This window comes from Macrotis lagotis, chromosome 5 (genome assembly GCF_037893015.1).
Source record: "Macrotis lagotis isolate mMagLag1 chromosome 5, bilby.v1.9.chrom.fasta, whole genome shotgun sequence".
Classification (NCBI taxonomy): Eukaryota; Metazoa; Chordata; class Mammalia; order Peramelemorphia; family Peramelidae; genus Macrotis; species Macrotis lagotis.
This window is the reverse complement of record NC_133662.1, coordinates 135,826,089-135,842,630: the sequence shown is the minus strand read 5'-3', so window position 1 is coordinate 135,842,630 and position 16,542 is coordinate 135,826,089. Positions and strand designations below refer to the sequence as shown.

General features: G+C 32.3%; 1 protein-coding gene across 3 annotated transcripts in view; it reads left to right on the top strand.

Annotated features, from left to right (window-relative positions):
- The window catches only part of PTPRK (protein tyrosine phosphatase receptor type K), a 721,956-nt gene that overhangs the window by 374,230 nt on the left and 331,184 nt on the right, over positions 1-16,542 (top strand). For all 3 annotated transcript variants that reach the window (XM_074187554.1, XM_074187553.1, XM_074187555.1), the window contains one exon: positions 15,687-15,768. In XM_074187554.1, coding sequence (XP_074043655.1) covers positions 15,687-15,768 — 82 coding nt within the window. The remainder of the gene's footprint in view (positions 1-15,686; positions 15,769-16,542) is intronic.

Sequence of the window (16,542 nt, the reverse complement as noted above, 5' to 3'; positions counted from 1 at the left end):
TGTACTCTATACTATTTGGTGCACACATGTTTAATAATGATATTGCTTAATTGCTTATTGTACATTTTAGGAAAATGTAGTTTCATTCCTTATCCCTTTTAATGAGATCTAGTTTTGCCTTTGCTTTGTCTGAGATCAGGATTGCTACCTTTGCTTTTTTTTTTTTTTTAACTTTAGCTGAATCAAAACATATTCTCCTCCAGCCTTTTTCCCCTGAGTGTAACTTTTTGTTTCAAATGTGTTTTTCCAAGCAAGATATTGTAGGATTCTGCTTTCTATTCAATTTTTCTATCCAGTTCTGTTTTATGGACAAGTTCATCCCATTCAGATTTATACTTATGATTTCTAACTCTGTATTTCTCTTCATGCTATCTTCATCCATTTGTACTCATCTCTTTTCTTTCTTCTTATCCCTCCTCACCTATGCTGACTGCTCTTGAATAGTACTTTTTTCCTATCAGCCCTTTTCCTTTCTTTCTCCTTTCCCCTTTTACTTTACTTCTTACATTTCACTTTAACTTTGCTTTTTTTACTCTTCTTTCCATTTTATCAATCCCTTCTTCCTATTTCTTTCCCCATCCTTGATACTTAACTAAATGGGAGGATAATTTTTTTTAAACTCACTTGGGAATAGATGTTATTTCCTCTTTGAGCCAAATATATTAATAATAAGATTTACTCAGTGTTCCCACATTCCTTCTTTTTACTATAATAGGTCTTTGTTGCTATTTATCCTTTAATGCCTCTCTTTCACCTAGTATATTCTTCTTTTAATATCTTAATTGTTTTAAGCCTAACTTGTACCTACAACCTCTGTCAAGAGAAACACTTTTTTTCTGCCCTCATACAGTTGCAATTCTCAGAATTAATTGCTTGATCAATCGATTGATTTATAAGTTTCATTATCTCATTGTCACTCCTTACCATAGACTTTGTATAGGTTCAAACTTCTCAACTGTTCTATTAGAAATATAATTCTCAAGAGCAATAAACTATATGAAATTATAATGAAATTATACCACACCCTCTTTCTAAGTACCCTCCATAGAAGTACAATTCTCATGAGCTCAGGTATCATGCAAATCAAGATCACTTCATGACCTCTTCATGTCCAGATTACACTCCCTCCTCTATCCCAAAAGAAATACAACCCTTGTGAGCTAATGTATCTTGTGAAGCACAAATTCCTCTTAAGTAATAGAAATACTGCCTTCAGGAGCTAAAGTTTCATGTAAAGCCAAATTGCTTCAAGATCCATTTATACCCGCACCCTCAAAGTACAGTCCCTCAAACCATATTCAACCCTCATGAACTTAAGTATCAGCTAAAGGATATCATTCTATATCCACATTCTCTCTTTAAGCATGCTTCTTTTAACGATCCTAATTCTCGCGGATTACAAATATTATCTTTCTGGAGGTGATTGAAGGATTCTTTCAAGGACTATTTTTTTTTCTTGTTCTTGATATAAGGGCATTTTTCTTTATAATTTCCAGGTTCTTTTTTTTTTCATTGCGTAGACATAGGTAATATATACTTAATCTCTTCTAGATCTCTTTTCCAGGTTGGTCATTATTCTTATGAGGTAATTTACAATTTTTTTATTTTTTTCAGAATTTTGGTGTTTAATAAATTCATTTGTTTCCACTTAGGTAATTCTAATTTTTATGGTTTTATTATCTTAATATATGTGTTTCTTTTCCCATTGGTTAATTTTACTTTTTGATGAGTTATATTCTTTTTATTTGGTCCTTTTTACTTTGAAATTTGATTTTTCAGTCAATTTTTCATAATTCTGAATGTCTCTCCTTTCTTTTCTCTATTTTTCTTGTTCCTTTCTTCTTTTGTTTTTTAAAATTCTTTTTGACCTCTTCCAAGTGGTCTTTTTTGCTTTTGTGGCCAATTTTTAAATTCCGCTGTGCTTTCACATATAAGCTTCTTGCCAAAACTTTCCTCCTCAAAGATGGCACTTTTATCATCCTTATCATAACAATTTTCTATGGTTAGTGTTTTTTTGTTTGTTGCTGTTGTTGTTCTTTTCCCCACATTTTGATAGTTGAGCTCTGCTCCTGCGACGCAGGGAATAGTCCTAAGCTTTTCATTCTAGGGCCAGGATCTGGTCCTTGACTTAGTGTTTGCCTTTGGTGTTCCCTATGTAGCATCCCCCCCCCCCCCCCATAGGCTAGCTCTGGCTGCACACTTGCCAAGGGGCTGCCTATGCAGAGGTTTGCTCCCTCCTTTAGGGGAACTCTTTTTCAGTCATTGCCAGTGGTTTGTTCCTGTGATGGAGTAGTCCACCCCAGACCCATCTGCTGCACTAGCATTCCCAGGGTTTGATCTGTGTCTCCTGAGCTGGGATTAGGTTCCTCACTGCTGGCCTGCTGATTCAGGACCTGAACTGTTGTGTGTAAGTGCCTCCTGCTGGTTTTTCAGCTCTCCTGTATAAGCTGAGCAATACTCTACTTTTACCCAGTAGTAAAGTTCCTCCATGATATCTTGAATTGAGAATGTTTCACTCTTTTCTTATTTTATTTTTTTTTTGTTAGATCTGTGTCTTTAGAGTCTGTGTGAAGATTTCATTTAAGGTTGTTGCAGAAAGATTTCCAGAAGCTTCCTAGATTCATGCTGCCATCTTGCCTTTGACCAAGAAATTTGAGAATGTTGATCTCTTAACTTGCCAGCCCTTGACACACTGTAGATTTTTTAAAGTTCTTAATCACTTTCTCCTATCAATAGCAGAGGTTTTCTATAAAATAACTGTCTTGAATCTCCTATTTATCTGCTACTTTTCATGCTGTTGAGTTAAATCATCAACTACTTTTTTTCATCTTAGGAGGAAACCACTGACTTCCTCAGAACAAGTCTCTACTTTTTGTCTCTAACAGAGCTTCACACCTTTCGTAATAGCCACTTAATAAATATTTATTTATTGGTGTTGAGCTAGCTAAGGCTATATTGTTTCCCCTCTTTTTTTTCATCTTCTCTCACTTTGTGATCTCATTCAGTTTCCATGGGTTTCCAGCAACATTGATTTAGAAGTGAAGATGGTGCATTCTTTTTTTAAGATAAGGAAATAAAGGCAGAAAGAAATTAAGTGACTTGCCTAAGGATACTTATCAAGTAATAACTAAGGTTGGACATGAATCTAGATGGTTCTGATCCAAAACCAGGTGCCTTATGCACTGTACTACCAAGGTATGCTCCTTCCTCATCTATACATATTGCCATAATTTTTCCGGAACTCTCTTCTTTCTGGGTGTTTCTTTTTGGACAGTATTAAATTCATCATCTTTAACATTGAACTCTATGTCTTTCCCCTACAGTTACACCTTTTCAAAGCTTTCTGATTTCTAATAAGTTCAGCTCTGACCTTCTCCTTAACCAGGAAAATAATGTATATCAATATTCACTTTCTCTTCTTTTTCTCCTTTTGTATTCACTAAATTACCAAATTTTGCCATGTCTTTAACCATAATATTTCTCACAACTGTTTCTTTCATCCTTTTCATATATTGAGAGCCCTCCTACCTTCTTTGCCTATTTTAATACATTAGTTACTGAATTGGTTGCCTTTCTGACAGTTTGTATTCTCTTCATTTGACATCCTCCCAGCTGCCAAACAAGATTTAGTTAGATCTATATCTCTTCTTTTTGATTGAGGAGGGGAGCAATTCAGCGATATCCTATTGGTGACATGATAAAAATACAAATTTCTTAACTAGGCCTTCAAGTGTTTCCATAATCTAGCTCCAGTCTCACTCTCTCTTCCAGGGATAGGATTGAGGAGGATGAGCTAGGCTGCTTACTATTCCATAAACTCCCTCATCCTATCTCATCTCTCTGAAGTCAAATGTGCTTAATAAGTCGATTGGAATTACTTAGAGAGTAAAATTCAAATCAGAGATTTGATCATTTTTTATTTTTTTAAGGTATTCTTTGGAAGGGAGATTTTTGGTAGTGTGCTTAATCAATTCTTATTGCATTGAATAACACAAAATAGGTACCCATAATAGAAAAATTATTGAATTTACATTGTGTTAATGGATTTGTAGATGGAAAGGAGAACCTTTGATAAATTCTCCTAATTTGCTGCTACTTTCTTTTTGTGTTCTTGTTTCATTGCTATTGAAAATTTCAATTTTGACATGTTCCATGTCTCTAGAAGGATTTCAACACATCAATTTTTGAATCTCTTCATATTTCATAATTAGTTTATCAACAATTATTTAAAGATAAGAATCTTTGTAGAACCTGTCATTCATAATATCCTCCTAATGTTTCTCTTCTTTAACAGAAACTGAATGAGACTCAATTGACTAAATGACCATTTTATACTGTTCTGAATCTTGTATTATAAGAGAAAGAAATCATCGGAATATACATTAATAATAATAATAATAAATAATAACAACTAGCATTTTTATAGAGGTTTTAGGATTTGAAAAGACTAGAGATTTGATCCTCACAAGAACTTTCACAGTTGTCTCCATTATTTGTTATCTACTTGAAATCATCTTACTCATTTAAAACTCATCTTTTATTATCTTGGGTTGATCCTAACTAGTATTTAATACATGTGAAGAAGTTTGAACCATATATAAAACCTTCCTTATATGACATAAGAATAAATCGAGTAATTTTACCAACCAATATACCAACTTGCTTTAATTCAAAGACATTTTTTAGATATAGTTGTTTGAGTGAAGTGTTCTACTCTCCTATGTGCAAGATTGGACTGTTGGTATTAAAATTTTAAAGGTTCTGCTTGTGGACTGCAAGAAGACAAGTGATACATCTCTAAGAGCCAGGAAAAATAGTAATGTAATTCAGTGCCTTGTTGATAAACGAGTAAAAGAAATAGAAACCTTTGCCAATCATCTTTTATTTTTGTCTAAGACAACTAACTGTAAAATATAGCACAGATGGCAGAGCCATGATTGCAAAGTTACAGAAGTGTCATTTTACTGATGAATTTCTTGTTCTCCTTTTCATGTTTAAAAATGATGTTCATGATATATAGTTCTTTTGAAAGTATGCCAATGACTGGCATAAATGAGGTTCTTAATAAATGCTTATTGATGGTCTAGTCAACTCATAGGGAAGGCCTTTAAGTTCAAATATTTTTAGGTGGTTTTTACTTTTCTGGTTTTAGTTGCATTCTATGTCCTTAAGAATATTTCTTTCCTATCTCTTTCATCTTGTTCAATCACTTTTTTCAATGTTTAGTAAAGACTACAATGACACTTATCTTTTCAACTTTATGCTCACCATCTTTAGAGTAGTGTGTCATCAACTAGTTATCTCAACTCATCCTCCAACTCTACTAGATAATCTTCCTGTTACTTTAGTGAAATTATGAAAAAAATAATTTTGAAAATTTGAAATATCTTCATCAAATCTCTGTGGAGTAGAAGAGAAAAACTACTTGTTTTATGGCTATTAATTACCTAGGCATATTAGATAAAATGTGAAATAGATCTTATCTTGAAATATATCCCTTCAACTACATGGGTGTTCTTCTGATTTTGGACTGATGGTTGGCTACTCACTAGTAAATAACCAAAGAAAATATTTGTAAGTGGATAAGGTCTTTTTATTAAAAACAATAAAAGATCAATGGAAGGAAAATGCATGCCAAAATTCTTGGAGACAACATTCTTCCTCATTTAATTCAATTTAGCTTGAAGGTAAAAACATGCAATGACAAACATGCCAGTTGGCATCAATTCTGTGTACTTAACTGGGTGTCCCAATGTAAATAAAACATTCTCTCCTCCTTCCCCTTCCCTCTAGGATATAGGGCAAACAATTGGCCTGTTTTCTTTTGGAGTGTGAAGCTGTCAGGCCAATATTGATCCACAGCTTTAGTCTCTTTAGTTTCTCACTGAAGCATCAAAGAATGGAATATATTACTACTAAGGATCGGAATGTATTTTGTTTAGAATGTTTCAAGAATATCTTAGATCCCAAGAGGCATATATGGCTAGATTAGTATTGGGGTCTCTCTTTTTCAGCATATTTCCTCTTTGTTGGCTTGGGTAGTGAAATTCTCGAGTATTCAAGACAGTCATAATCATGAAACATTATCAGGTGAAGAAGTATTATTCTGTTTATCCTAGAGCACAAAAATAGGAACAATGAATGGCATTTACAGAGAGGTAGATTTTGGCATGATTCCTTGGCAAGAATGTTTCTTTTCAATTAAAATTCTTCAAAAGTAGAATGGGCTACATGGGGAAATAGTCCCCTCTTATTAGAGGTCTTCTATCAGAAACTAGGTTAACATCTATCAGATATTCTGGACATTTATTTTCATATATGTCCAATTGGTTGTCCTATAGATGAACTTTGTATTTGTAATTCATCTTTTGTTCGGTGACTTGAATTCTGAGATCACTTTAGCAAGTCCATAGCTATGAGGATTTATCATACTTCAAATTAAGCATAGATTAATTATTTTCATGCTAGAAAAGACAGAAAAAATATGAAATAATCAGTCCTCCAACTGTCTCATTGGTAACTATTATTTGTTGTCATGTTCAAATGCAAATTCGACCTGGTTAAAAATCTGATGTAGTTTGTTGCCCAGTATGTTGTTTACTATCCCTTGAATACCTAAACAACTGATTGTATTTTTGAAACACATCTCCATTAGAATTCCAAATATCCTCAATTTTGTATGACAAAATTGGAATAGATGATTTATAGGCCATATTCCAGTTCAAATCTATGATTTTATGAATGGAAAGTATGCCTTTGAAAAGGTTATTCCTTTCATTTTTAAAAAGTACAATTAAAAAAAAAGCAAACCTAGATTTTAAAAAGTTTGACTACACGTCTTAGATTGATGGTATTTAAGATCCTCTGGGGCCCTGTGAGCAGAAAACTGCCTCATATCATCATTTAGCATTGAAATGGAAGTAATTATGTTTTTGTGGCTTCTAAATTAGTTCAGCAAAAGTACCCAGGACTTCCTCCAGGGAAGATACTTTATTATGTCAACAAAATTTCATGAATTAGGTAAAAATGTACTAAACACCTTTGTCCTATTTTCCCCTTCTCAGTAAGATTGCTTTTACATAGAAATCATTTTTATAAAAAGACACTTGGGATATTTGGCACTATTGTGATGTTTTTAGTCAAGATTTTGTCTCCATTCTAATAAAAGAAGAGAAGTTATGAATCATTAAACTTGTAAGTTTAAATTAACTGTTACACTTCCTTCTCTGCTGAGATATTTTACACCTCAATTTCAATTATACATAAAAATCAGTATTAAAATACCTACATTCATAAATACTAATAAGTATTTGATTTGTGTTATCAGAGACCTCAATATAAGCTGAATTTTTAAAAAAGCAAAATAATCCTAAATATATAAGGTTATTACTTATATGAATGCAGTCCTATATTCCAGTTTCTGCTCTGTTCATATTTTAGATTTTCTGAATTTTTTACTTCCTTGAAAATATTTTAATTTCTTTTAAATCTCAATAAGATAATATTTATATTGTTATCTCTTCCTTTCCTTTTAGAGGTAGAGTACTGTGAGTGGAAATTTTCATTTGTGAACAGGTTGAGTTTATATGTTGATTTATCTTTGCTTACTGCTTTTGTTATCTCTATTTTTAATCTGCCTTTGTAATAATGCATAGTTTTCTGGGTAGACTTTAGACAGAGGTGTACATTTGGAAGTAAAAGTTAAAATTAAAGCTATTTTTTAAATTAAAAAAGTGATGGTTTTCCTTTTTGATAAAATTTCACTTTTTTAATATGGGTGACATTGTAATATCTCTATTCAGCCAAAATTGTAAGCCAAAAATACCATTGGTCTTTAGTTATTTTGCAAAGTATTAGTTAAAGCAACTTAAACATGAATAAAATCACTTATTCTCATTACCTTCTCTCTACCAGTTTACTCCTATTTTCAATCAGTAGTCCAGAAATGTTGCTACAGTTGCAAAACTTAGATGAGAAGGCTTTTAGGGTAATGGAGTCAAAGGGAAAAAAAAATCAGTATGTGAACAAAGTAGAGCTCATTCTATGTCACAACAACAAACCCATTCTATTAAAAAGCCCTCTCCTGAGAATGCTTACTCTATTAGAACTGACCCATTACCACAAGCTTTGCTTAATTTACAAAGTAGGAATCTTTCCTACTCTCTTCCTCCACTCTTTTGAAGGTTTGGACAGAAGAACTTTATGAGTTGAATGCTCTGGTGAAGTGAGACAGCTGATTAGATCTTTAACAGCCAAGGGATAGACTCTTAGAAATTTCCTCTGGCTTTTGTTAATGATGCAAAACCAGCTCCTAACAGAGAGAAAAAGGTCACTAAAAAGAGAAACTAATTATTTTCTCACAATCAAGAAACATTTCTTTAGTTTCCTTTTTATCTAAGGTCTAGATTTATTACATCCTCTTGAATGAAGTTGAAAATAAATGAGCATGTAAAATACTTTTCTCAGGGGTGCAATAATTCCAATCCCTAAAACAAATTCAGAAACAAAGAAATTTTAACAATATTGAAAATAGAAGTAGAGCAAGTCTTCAAGTTAAAATAATTTCTGAAGTAAACATACAAATGGTAATATAAATACTTATTTCCTATATAAGTCACTAATAATATAGAAAATCTAGTATTTCTATATTTCAGTGATGTGACCCATTGATGTGGATGTTCCATTACCCATATATTGCCATCCTATTTATGCTATATTCATCTATTCATCCCATACGTTTCTTATCTGATATGAAATCTTTTGTAGTTAAGTGGCATATGGGATAGAGTTATGTGTTCATCTGTAGCAATTACTACCCTACCTGATTAGACTATTTCTCTTTACTCCTTACATGTTTCCTTAGTGATTTCCCCTTTAAACCAAAGTTGATGTATTTTTTCATTAAAAAAGTAATACATTTAATAAGGATTATTAATTTAGAGCTGGAAGGAAACTCAGAAGTTACCTCAATCAACACCATTTTTTATAGATAAGGAAAATGAACACCAAGATGGTTAATTGAATTGTCTAGGGACATAGAGAGTATAGGTGATAGAGCTAGACTTTCAACCTAGGATCTTTAACTTCAAACATAGCATTTCTCCTTCTGGTATCAAAGTCATCCCAATGTACTGCTTTTTAGATCTTTCAGAACTCTTAAGACAAGTGAACCTGTATGCTTTGAGGATTCTTCATTATAAAGTATCACTAGAATATTTGTGTATAAAAATCTGCAGATTTCTTATAAAGAATACATTATTGGGGGCGGCTAGGTGGCACAGTGGATAAAGCACCAGCCCTGGAGTCAGGAGTACCTGGGTTCAAATCCGGTCTCAGACTCTTAATAATTACCTAGCTGTGTGGCCTTGGGCAAGCCACTTAAGCCCGTTTGCCTTAGAAAAACCAAAAAAAAAAAAAAAGAATACATTATTATCGTTATAAGTATAGTCAGTTTTCTTTAATATATACCTCTCTTCTATCTAATCAATTTTTGGGCTGTGTGTGTGTATGTAAGTGCATGTGCATGTATGTGTGTGTGTGTGTGTAAATTAGTGGTCTGGCCTTTTTAATATATATAAATCATAGTCTTTACAAGGATACCATTTTTTATACTGTTGATGTCATCAGCAGCTATCTATTGAAAATCCCTTTTGTTTTTGAACCTTGTTGAAAACATTTTCTAGAATGAGGATAATAATCTTTGGCCCCATGCATCTCTTGATCACAGATAGAGAATTGTTGACCATAATTATCTTTGTTTTTTCATTTATCTAGGAACACAGGCACCTGAAACTTGAGCATAGTCTTTAAACTTTCATTCTCCTTTACTCAGTTTGTCTTTTTTTTTAAGAAGTTCTACATGGGGTGGCTAGGTGGTGTAGTGGATAAAGCACCGGCCCTGGAGTCAGGAGTACCTGGGTTCAAATCTGGTCTCAGACACTTAATAATTACCTAACTGTGTGGCCTTGGGCACGTCACTTAACCCTGCTTGCCTTGCAAAATCCTGAAAAAAAAAAGAAATTCTACATATAATAAACAGAGTGGTATTTTTATATTCACTATTCATTCAAGGCAATTATTTAACTCTATTTGTATCTTCTCAGAATCTTCTTCATCTACTGTATATTTTTAAATGTCATATATATATATATATATATATATATATATATATGTATATATCCTCATTTACTCACATGCCTAATCCCAAACAATATGAATTGCCTTGCAAAACAAATTCAGACTTTTAATATTACTGAAAATGAATATCTGATTCTGTACCTCAAATTATTAGCCTTTGGAAAGAGGAAGAAGGTATATTTCATCAATGATCTTCTGAAGTCTTTATTGGCTGCTACTTTAGTCAGACTCCTGAAATCTCATTAGGTTATTTCCCCACACATTGTAATGATCATTTATTAAATTGTTCTACTGATTCTACTCACTTTATTCAGTATTAATCCATAAACATCTTGGAATATTCAAATCTGTCATGTTACTCATTTTTCTTCCTATAATAAAATTATATTTTGTTTTTATTCCAAAATATTTTAAGTATTTATCTTCTTTCCAATTCTTTGCTTCAAAAAAAGTGATACTATAAATATTTCTGTACATAGTATTCATTTCCTTCTGCCCTCGATTTCTGGGGAATAAATAATTAATAAAAAGAAAAAATATGAGTACCTTCATGATTTCATATTATTTTGGACACTACTTGGACCAATTAATATTGCTTTTATTGGTGATCTAATGCATTTATCCTGCTATACCTACTCCAGTTTTGACCATTTTTTTGTCCCTTTTACCAGATAAGGATGTGAAATGAAATTTCACTGTTCATCTGTTTAAGATACTCATCTTCACTTTACTTTAAGAAGTTCATTGGCACTTCCTCACATAGAGCACAAAATATTGGAACTGAACAGTCCTTCTGTATTAGTTTCAAGATGGCTGGCTATTAGAATTGATTTCAATAGAATTGTTGGTAGATCATTTCCTCTTATTCTCACATGCATGTATATATACACACACACACATACATACACACATGAGCAATCATTCTATCATGGCAACTATTTTGTTTCAAGTCAATTTTTCTCTCAATCTATATTTTCCTCAATTATTTTCACTGCTTTATAATCTTTCATCTTTCTCCATATTGTTTTACAGGCTTTCTTGCTTTTCCTCTTGACAAGGTTATCAAAAATTAGATCAGCTTAGGAAGTTTTCAATACTTTTTTTATGAGTGTATTTAATATTGATTTAATTTCTCAAAGAAGTAGTAAATGAATGATTATCTTAACTTTTTTCCATCTCCTTTTGTAATCAACTTGTTTTAAATATCAGGTTTTAGTTATTTTAATTTTATGTTTTTCCCAATTGTCTTAACCAAAATGGAAATCTGACTGCACATTTCCCCAGTAGTGTGACAACCTGGCACATTCTCATTATTAATGGTTAAGTTAACATTCACAACATCTAATAACTTTGATACTCTGAGCAGTCACCACCCTCTTCTTTCTCATTCTGCCATTTTTGTTAGAAAAATCAAAGCACCTGAACAAGATTTTTTTATTACTTTTATTGCTGTTGTAACAAAAATCACAGAATTATGAACCTTAAGATGATAGAAGCCTCTCTATCAAGATAGACATCTTCATATAGCTGAACCATTCTGCCCTCGGGCCTATAATGATCATTTCTAATTTGATAGAAATTTCATAAGCATAGGCTGTGCTCCTGTGATCTTCAGAAACCTACAGTAACCTCCATCTCATCGTGAAACATAATGTGAAGCCCTTAAATGAAACATATTATGTAAGAATGCTATGTTATTGAGCATAGGTTTTTCAAATTTTTTTTGCCAGTTTTTCTTACCACAAAAATCCTTCTTTTTATTAATATCCATATTTGTTTCATTCAACAAACATAATTATGAATATGAGAATTAAATTTTATTCATTAATTTCTTAAGAAATCTTTTAGCCATAAGTAAACATGAACTATCATAAAATTTAATTATAATTATCTTTTCAAATAATAGACATTTTTATCTCTCTTTTCCAACTCCCCAATTTAACAAATCCCCCCCAAAAAAAACTGTTGTAGAAAATGTGCATTGTCAAAAAAAAAAAAAGAAGTAAATTCCTACATTGACTATGTCCAAAATTTGGACTAAGTCCAAACTGAGGCTTTCACTTTTCTGTCAGGAAGTTGGTACCATCTTTCTTCTTTTGTCCTTTGGAAAGTTATTGATCATTGCATTGATCAGAGCGATCATCTTTTTTAAGGTTTTTCTCAATAATGTTGTTATTTTATAGATCTCACACCCAGTTCTACTCACTTTTCTTTATGTCAGTTCATATAAGCCATCACAGTTACTCTGAAACTGTTAATTATATAAATTCTTAAGATACAGAAATACTTTTTTACAGTCATACTCTAAATTGTTTAGTTATATTCTAAAAATGGTTACCCTCTTTCTATTTCTTTGCCACCACAAAAAAGAGTTACAGCTTTTTTCTTTTATGAATTATTTTCCTCATTCTTTGGTCTCTTTTAGGCTATAAGCCTAGAATAGTATCATCGTCATGATTATTGCATATTGTTATCAAACATTAAGTATATGTGATATATACATTTATTGCTTATTTTTCTCTTGTTTCTCATGTGGTCACCTTCTTTGAATGGATGTTTAATATTGTGATGTTTGTACTTCATACATTATGTAAGGTTGTAACATGTGACATTGATGCTAAGAGTTAGGAGTATAGAGATTGATTTATTTTTTTCTTTTAATATCTGATTTGTAATAGTGGTTTAATAAATGCTTGTTCAATTTATGGAGTGAGAATGGAATGACTTGTTGAAAATTGTAGTGGTAGAGTGAACTTAAATATTGTCTGCCAGCAGGACTCAGAGACCCCTCAGAATGTGAGTGAGACAAATTAAGTCTGGGAAGAGCTCTGCCCTTAGAAAGTAAAGAGCAGAACCATTTACTTCTAAGAGCTTTTGTAGTACTATGATTATCTTAGTGGCAGTTAATCAGTAACTAAGGACTATACCGAGCACTCCCATGTACCTGGGAGGAGTTGCAAGGGTATGTGAGTTAGGGTCCCTTCTGTTTTTGGAACCCTGCATTATTACAACATTTATTTATAATCTATCATATATGTCATACTATATAATAAATTCACCATAATTAAATTCCAGAATAGACCTAATTAGCTTTTATCAGTATTTACATTTTACCAAGAAATATAGTACGGCCACTATTGAGACATATTACTAATGTATGAAGTGTTCTGAGTCAGAATAACACAATGTGAATGTGTAATGGAATCACACCTTTCAAGGGTGGATGAAAATGATAACGTAGATGCTCGAGTCTAAAAGTATTTTAAAATTTTATTGTCTAAGAGATGTACAAATGTCATGTGATGTAAGAGAAAGAAGAGGCTATTTATCATTTGTAGAATCTTCCTTTTGAAGGAAGATGATTTTTGAAGTCAACTTTAAAAAATAGGTTATATTTCAAACTTACAAAAGTTAGGTGAATTAGGGTAATTGTTGTTTTTAGTAATGGTATGCATATGAGATCTAATGTATGTCCTTCATTTTCGAAGAAGGCCACTACATGACAAACATGTGAATTGGATTTGAGTGAGGGGCTGCTGTACTAAGTCACCAGCCTTACTTTTTTTTCACCAGAGCCATCTGGGTCCAGTGGTCAGATTTGAATTAGTATGATTGCAGATGACCCTGGTTACAAGGCACTCAGGGTTAAGTGACTTGCCCAAGGTCACACAGGTAGTAAGTGCCAAGTCTCTGAGATCACATCCAAACTCATGTCCTCTTGAATCCAAATCCAGTGCTCTATACACTGTGCCACTTAGCTGCCCAGGTATATGAGAAGAAACTAAATGGACAGTGAGAAAGAAATAAAGACAAACAGCTTTGAAAACTATATGTTGAAATTAGCATATACTTAGCCAAAAAAACCCCAACTAAATCCAAAATTCCATGTATAGTTATTCTTTTTTAGCTTTTTTCTGTATATCAAATTATTCATTTAATCTAATATTTGTTAATTTATAGTACTATAATACTTATAAGAGATAATAAAGATGTAATAAGAAATAGAATGAGCACCGAGGTGTAAGGAGACTTCAGATATCCCTTGGACCATATGATATTATTCTGCATGCTGACAGTGAAAATTATGGCTATAGTCATCATTTTTGTTCTATGGAGCTCCATGCTATCCTATATTAAAGTCCACAAAATAGTGTTTTATGATCTGAGACTTCATTATCAGAATTAGGATTGATGTAGGGATGCATCCTTAGCTCTAAATCTATCTTTACTATCCTTCACTAAACCTTGTTCCTCTATTTCTTTGGTGGGGAATAATCCATCTACATCATATTTCTTCATATTGTTGAACAACCTATTCCCCCTACCCCATAATTGTTCCTCTGGAATTGCATAATGAATTCATTTTTTCCTTTTCTAAAAGGGATTCTTTCCTGGGGAGAAACCTTGTTATCATTACTTCCCTGAAATTATGTGCCTACTTCTTTGGAAGTGGATTTTGCTCCCTTCCTCAGATTTAGGCTTCAACTTGTTGATACTGCTATTACTAATCTAATATCAATCCAATCTAGTCTAATAATGATTTATAACACCTGTGACTAAGGAAAATTAGATCTTTTTCTGATTTAATCCCAGTTCCTAATGTAATAGGGTACAGATTATGTAACTGCCTTTTCTCTCTCTCCCTCACATCAGGAAGCTCAATATTGCTTTCCTTCATCCTACATATATAAGAAAGCTCTAGTACAAAGAACCCTTACATAGTTCTGTTTCCCAATCAGCTGCTTATTTATTAGCTCAATGACCTGGGATACAGTTTTCTTCTCTCATCCTCTATCCTCAACTCCACTTTATATAATATTCAGGTTCCATCTCCCAGAGAAGATCTTCCTAGTACTTAGTTTTCTCCTTTATAAAACTCCAAAGAGCTTTAGCTTTATTCTGCATATATATTATCTTTGTACTTATTTGTGAATATATTGTTTCTTCCTTGTAGAATATCATCAGGTCCTTTTCCAATAAGACTAGTATCATATTGTTGTTTTGTTTTAATCTTAAATTAATTCCCTTCTTTAATCTTAAGTGGTTAATACATATATAATGAAATTATTCTGTTTGACCTTCCTCACAGAAATTTTGTGAGGATCAATTAATCTCAATTGAGATTTGGTAATGAAATGTAGTAGTACAAGTTTGTCCCAGTCCTTTATCCAAGTTTATCTCCATTTCAATTGTATGTATATGTGATGGTGTGGTATGTATATGTGATGGTGTGTTCATGTATATTTTTGCTACATAGCTTATTTTTGAAGGCCACATATTGCCTACCAAATATAAAATAGCAATTTTCATTAGTTTTTTTTCAGGCTGAGTGACAAGTTTGTCACATAATAATTAGTGTTTTAATATTCCTATGATCTTTTGTGATTAAAATTTAGAATGTGATCAAACTTTAAGATGTTACATAATAAAATATCTTTTAATCCTTATGGAAAATCCACTGTATTAAAAAGTCATGCGCCATCTACTCTTTAACTGTGAGAATGGTGAAGAAATGAGTGATATGAACATTTTTCTTTTTATTCTGACAGGTAATATTTGAGGCTGAAGTCTCAGATGAGAGAAATGGCTACATTGCCATTGATGACATCCAAGTTCTGAGCTATCCTTGTGGTAAGTATAATTAAAAGCTGTGTTTTCCTGGGGTTTCTCAGGGCTTGTTTCGTGTTGTCACAGACTTGAGTTTTCATCACTTGATCACTACTCTCTCTTGTCTATAGCATTTCTCTTTGCTGTCTCCAGGAAAATCATTTTATGGCTCTTGGAATAGCTTATGTAAGAAATATTCCTCAGTCTTGAGGAATGTATCCCGTTCCCATTAATTCATTTCAGTTTTAAAATCTTTTATTAAGTACCTATTATGTGTAAGCCCTTACATATATATATATATCTACCTCAGGCCCATCAATTATGGACTAAAAACTTATTATCTAGTATCCAATAGAATGTTAGGACTACAATAATTTGTTTATTTGAATTTATTCTGGTACTCAATTTAATATTGTGCAGTTAATGTAACCTTTTTTTCTCACATTTCCTTGTACCAGCTCCCTTTTCATCAGTTTATATGAATAATTGCCATATCTCCTATGTATTTTTGTACTGTATTTATTTGAGAATTTTTTCACCTAAGCTATTTAATAGAAAAAACTGCTGAAAACTTTAGTGTTAGATGCAGTTTCTGACTTGTGCAGATGGACAGACTATCTGAACTTTCTTTTAAAGTCACAATTGAATGTATAGGCACATGAATATATATATATATATATATATATATATATATATATATATTTGTATATAGACACTTGTATATACACACATTTCTGTCAATGTCGATTCAATATATTCCTTAAATTGTGGAATTTCTCTCAGAAGATGTGGGCATGT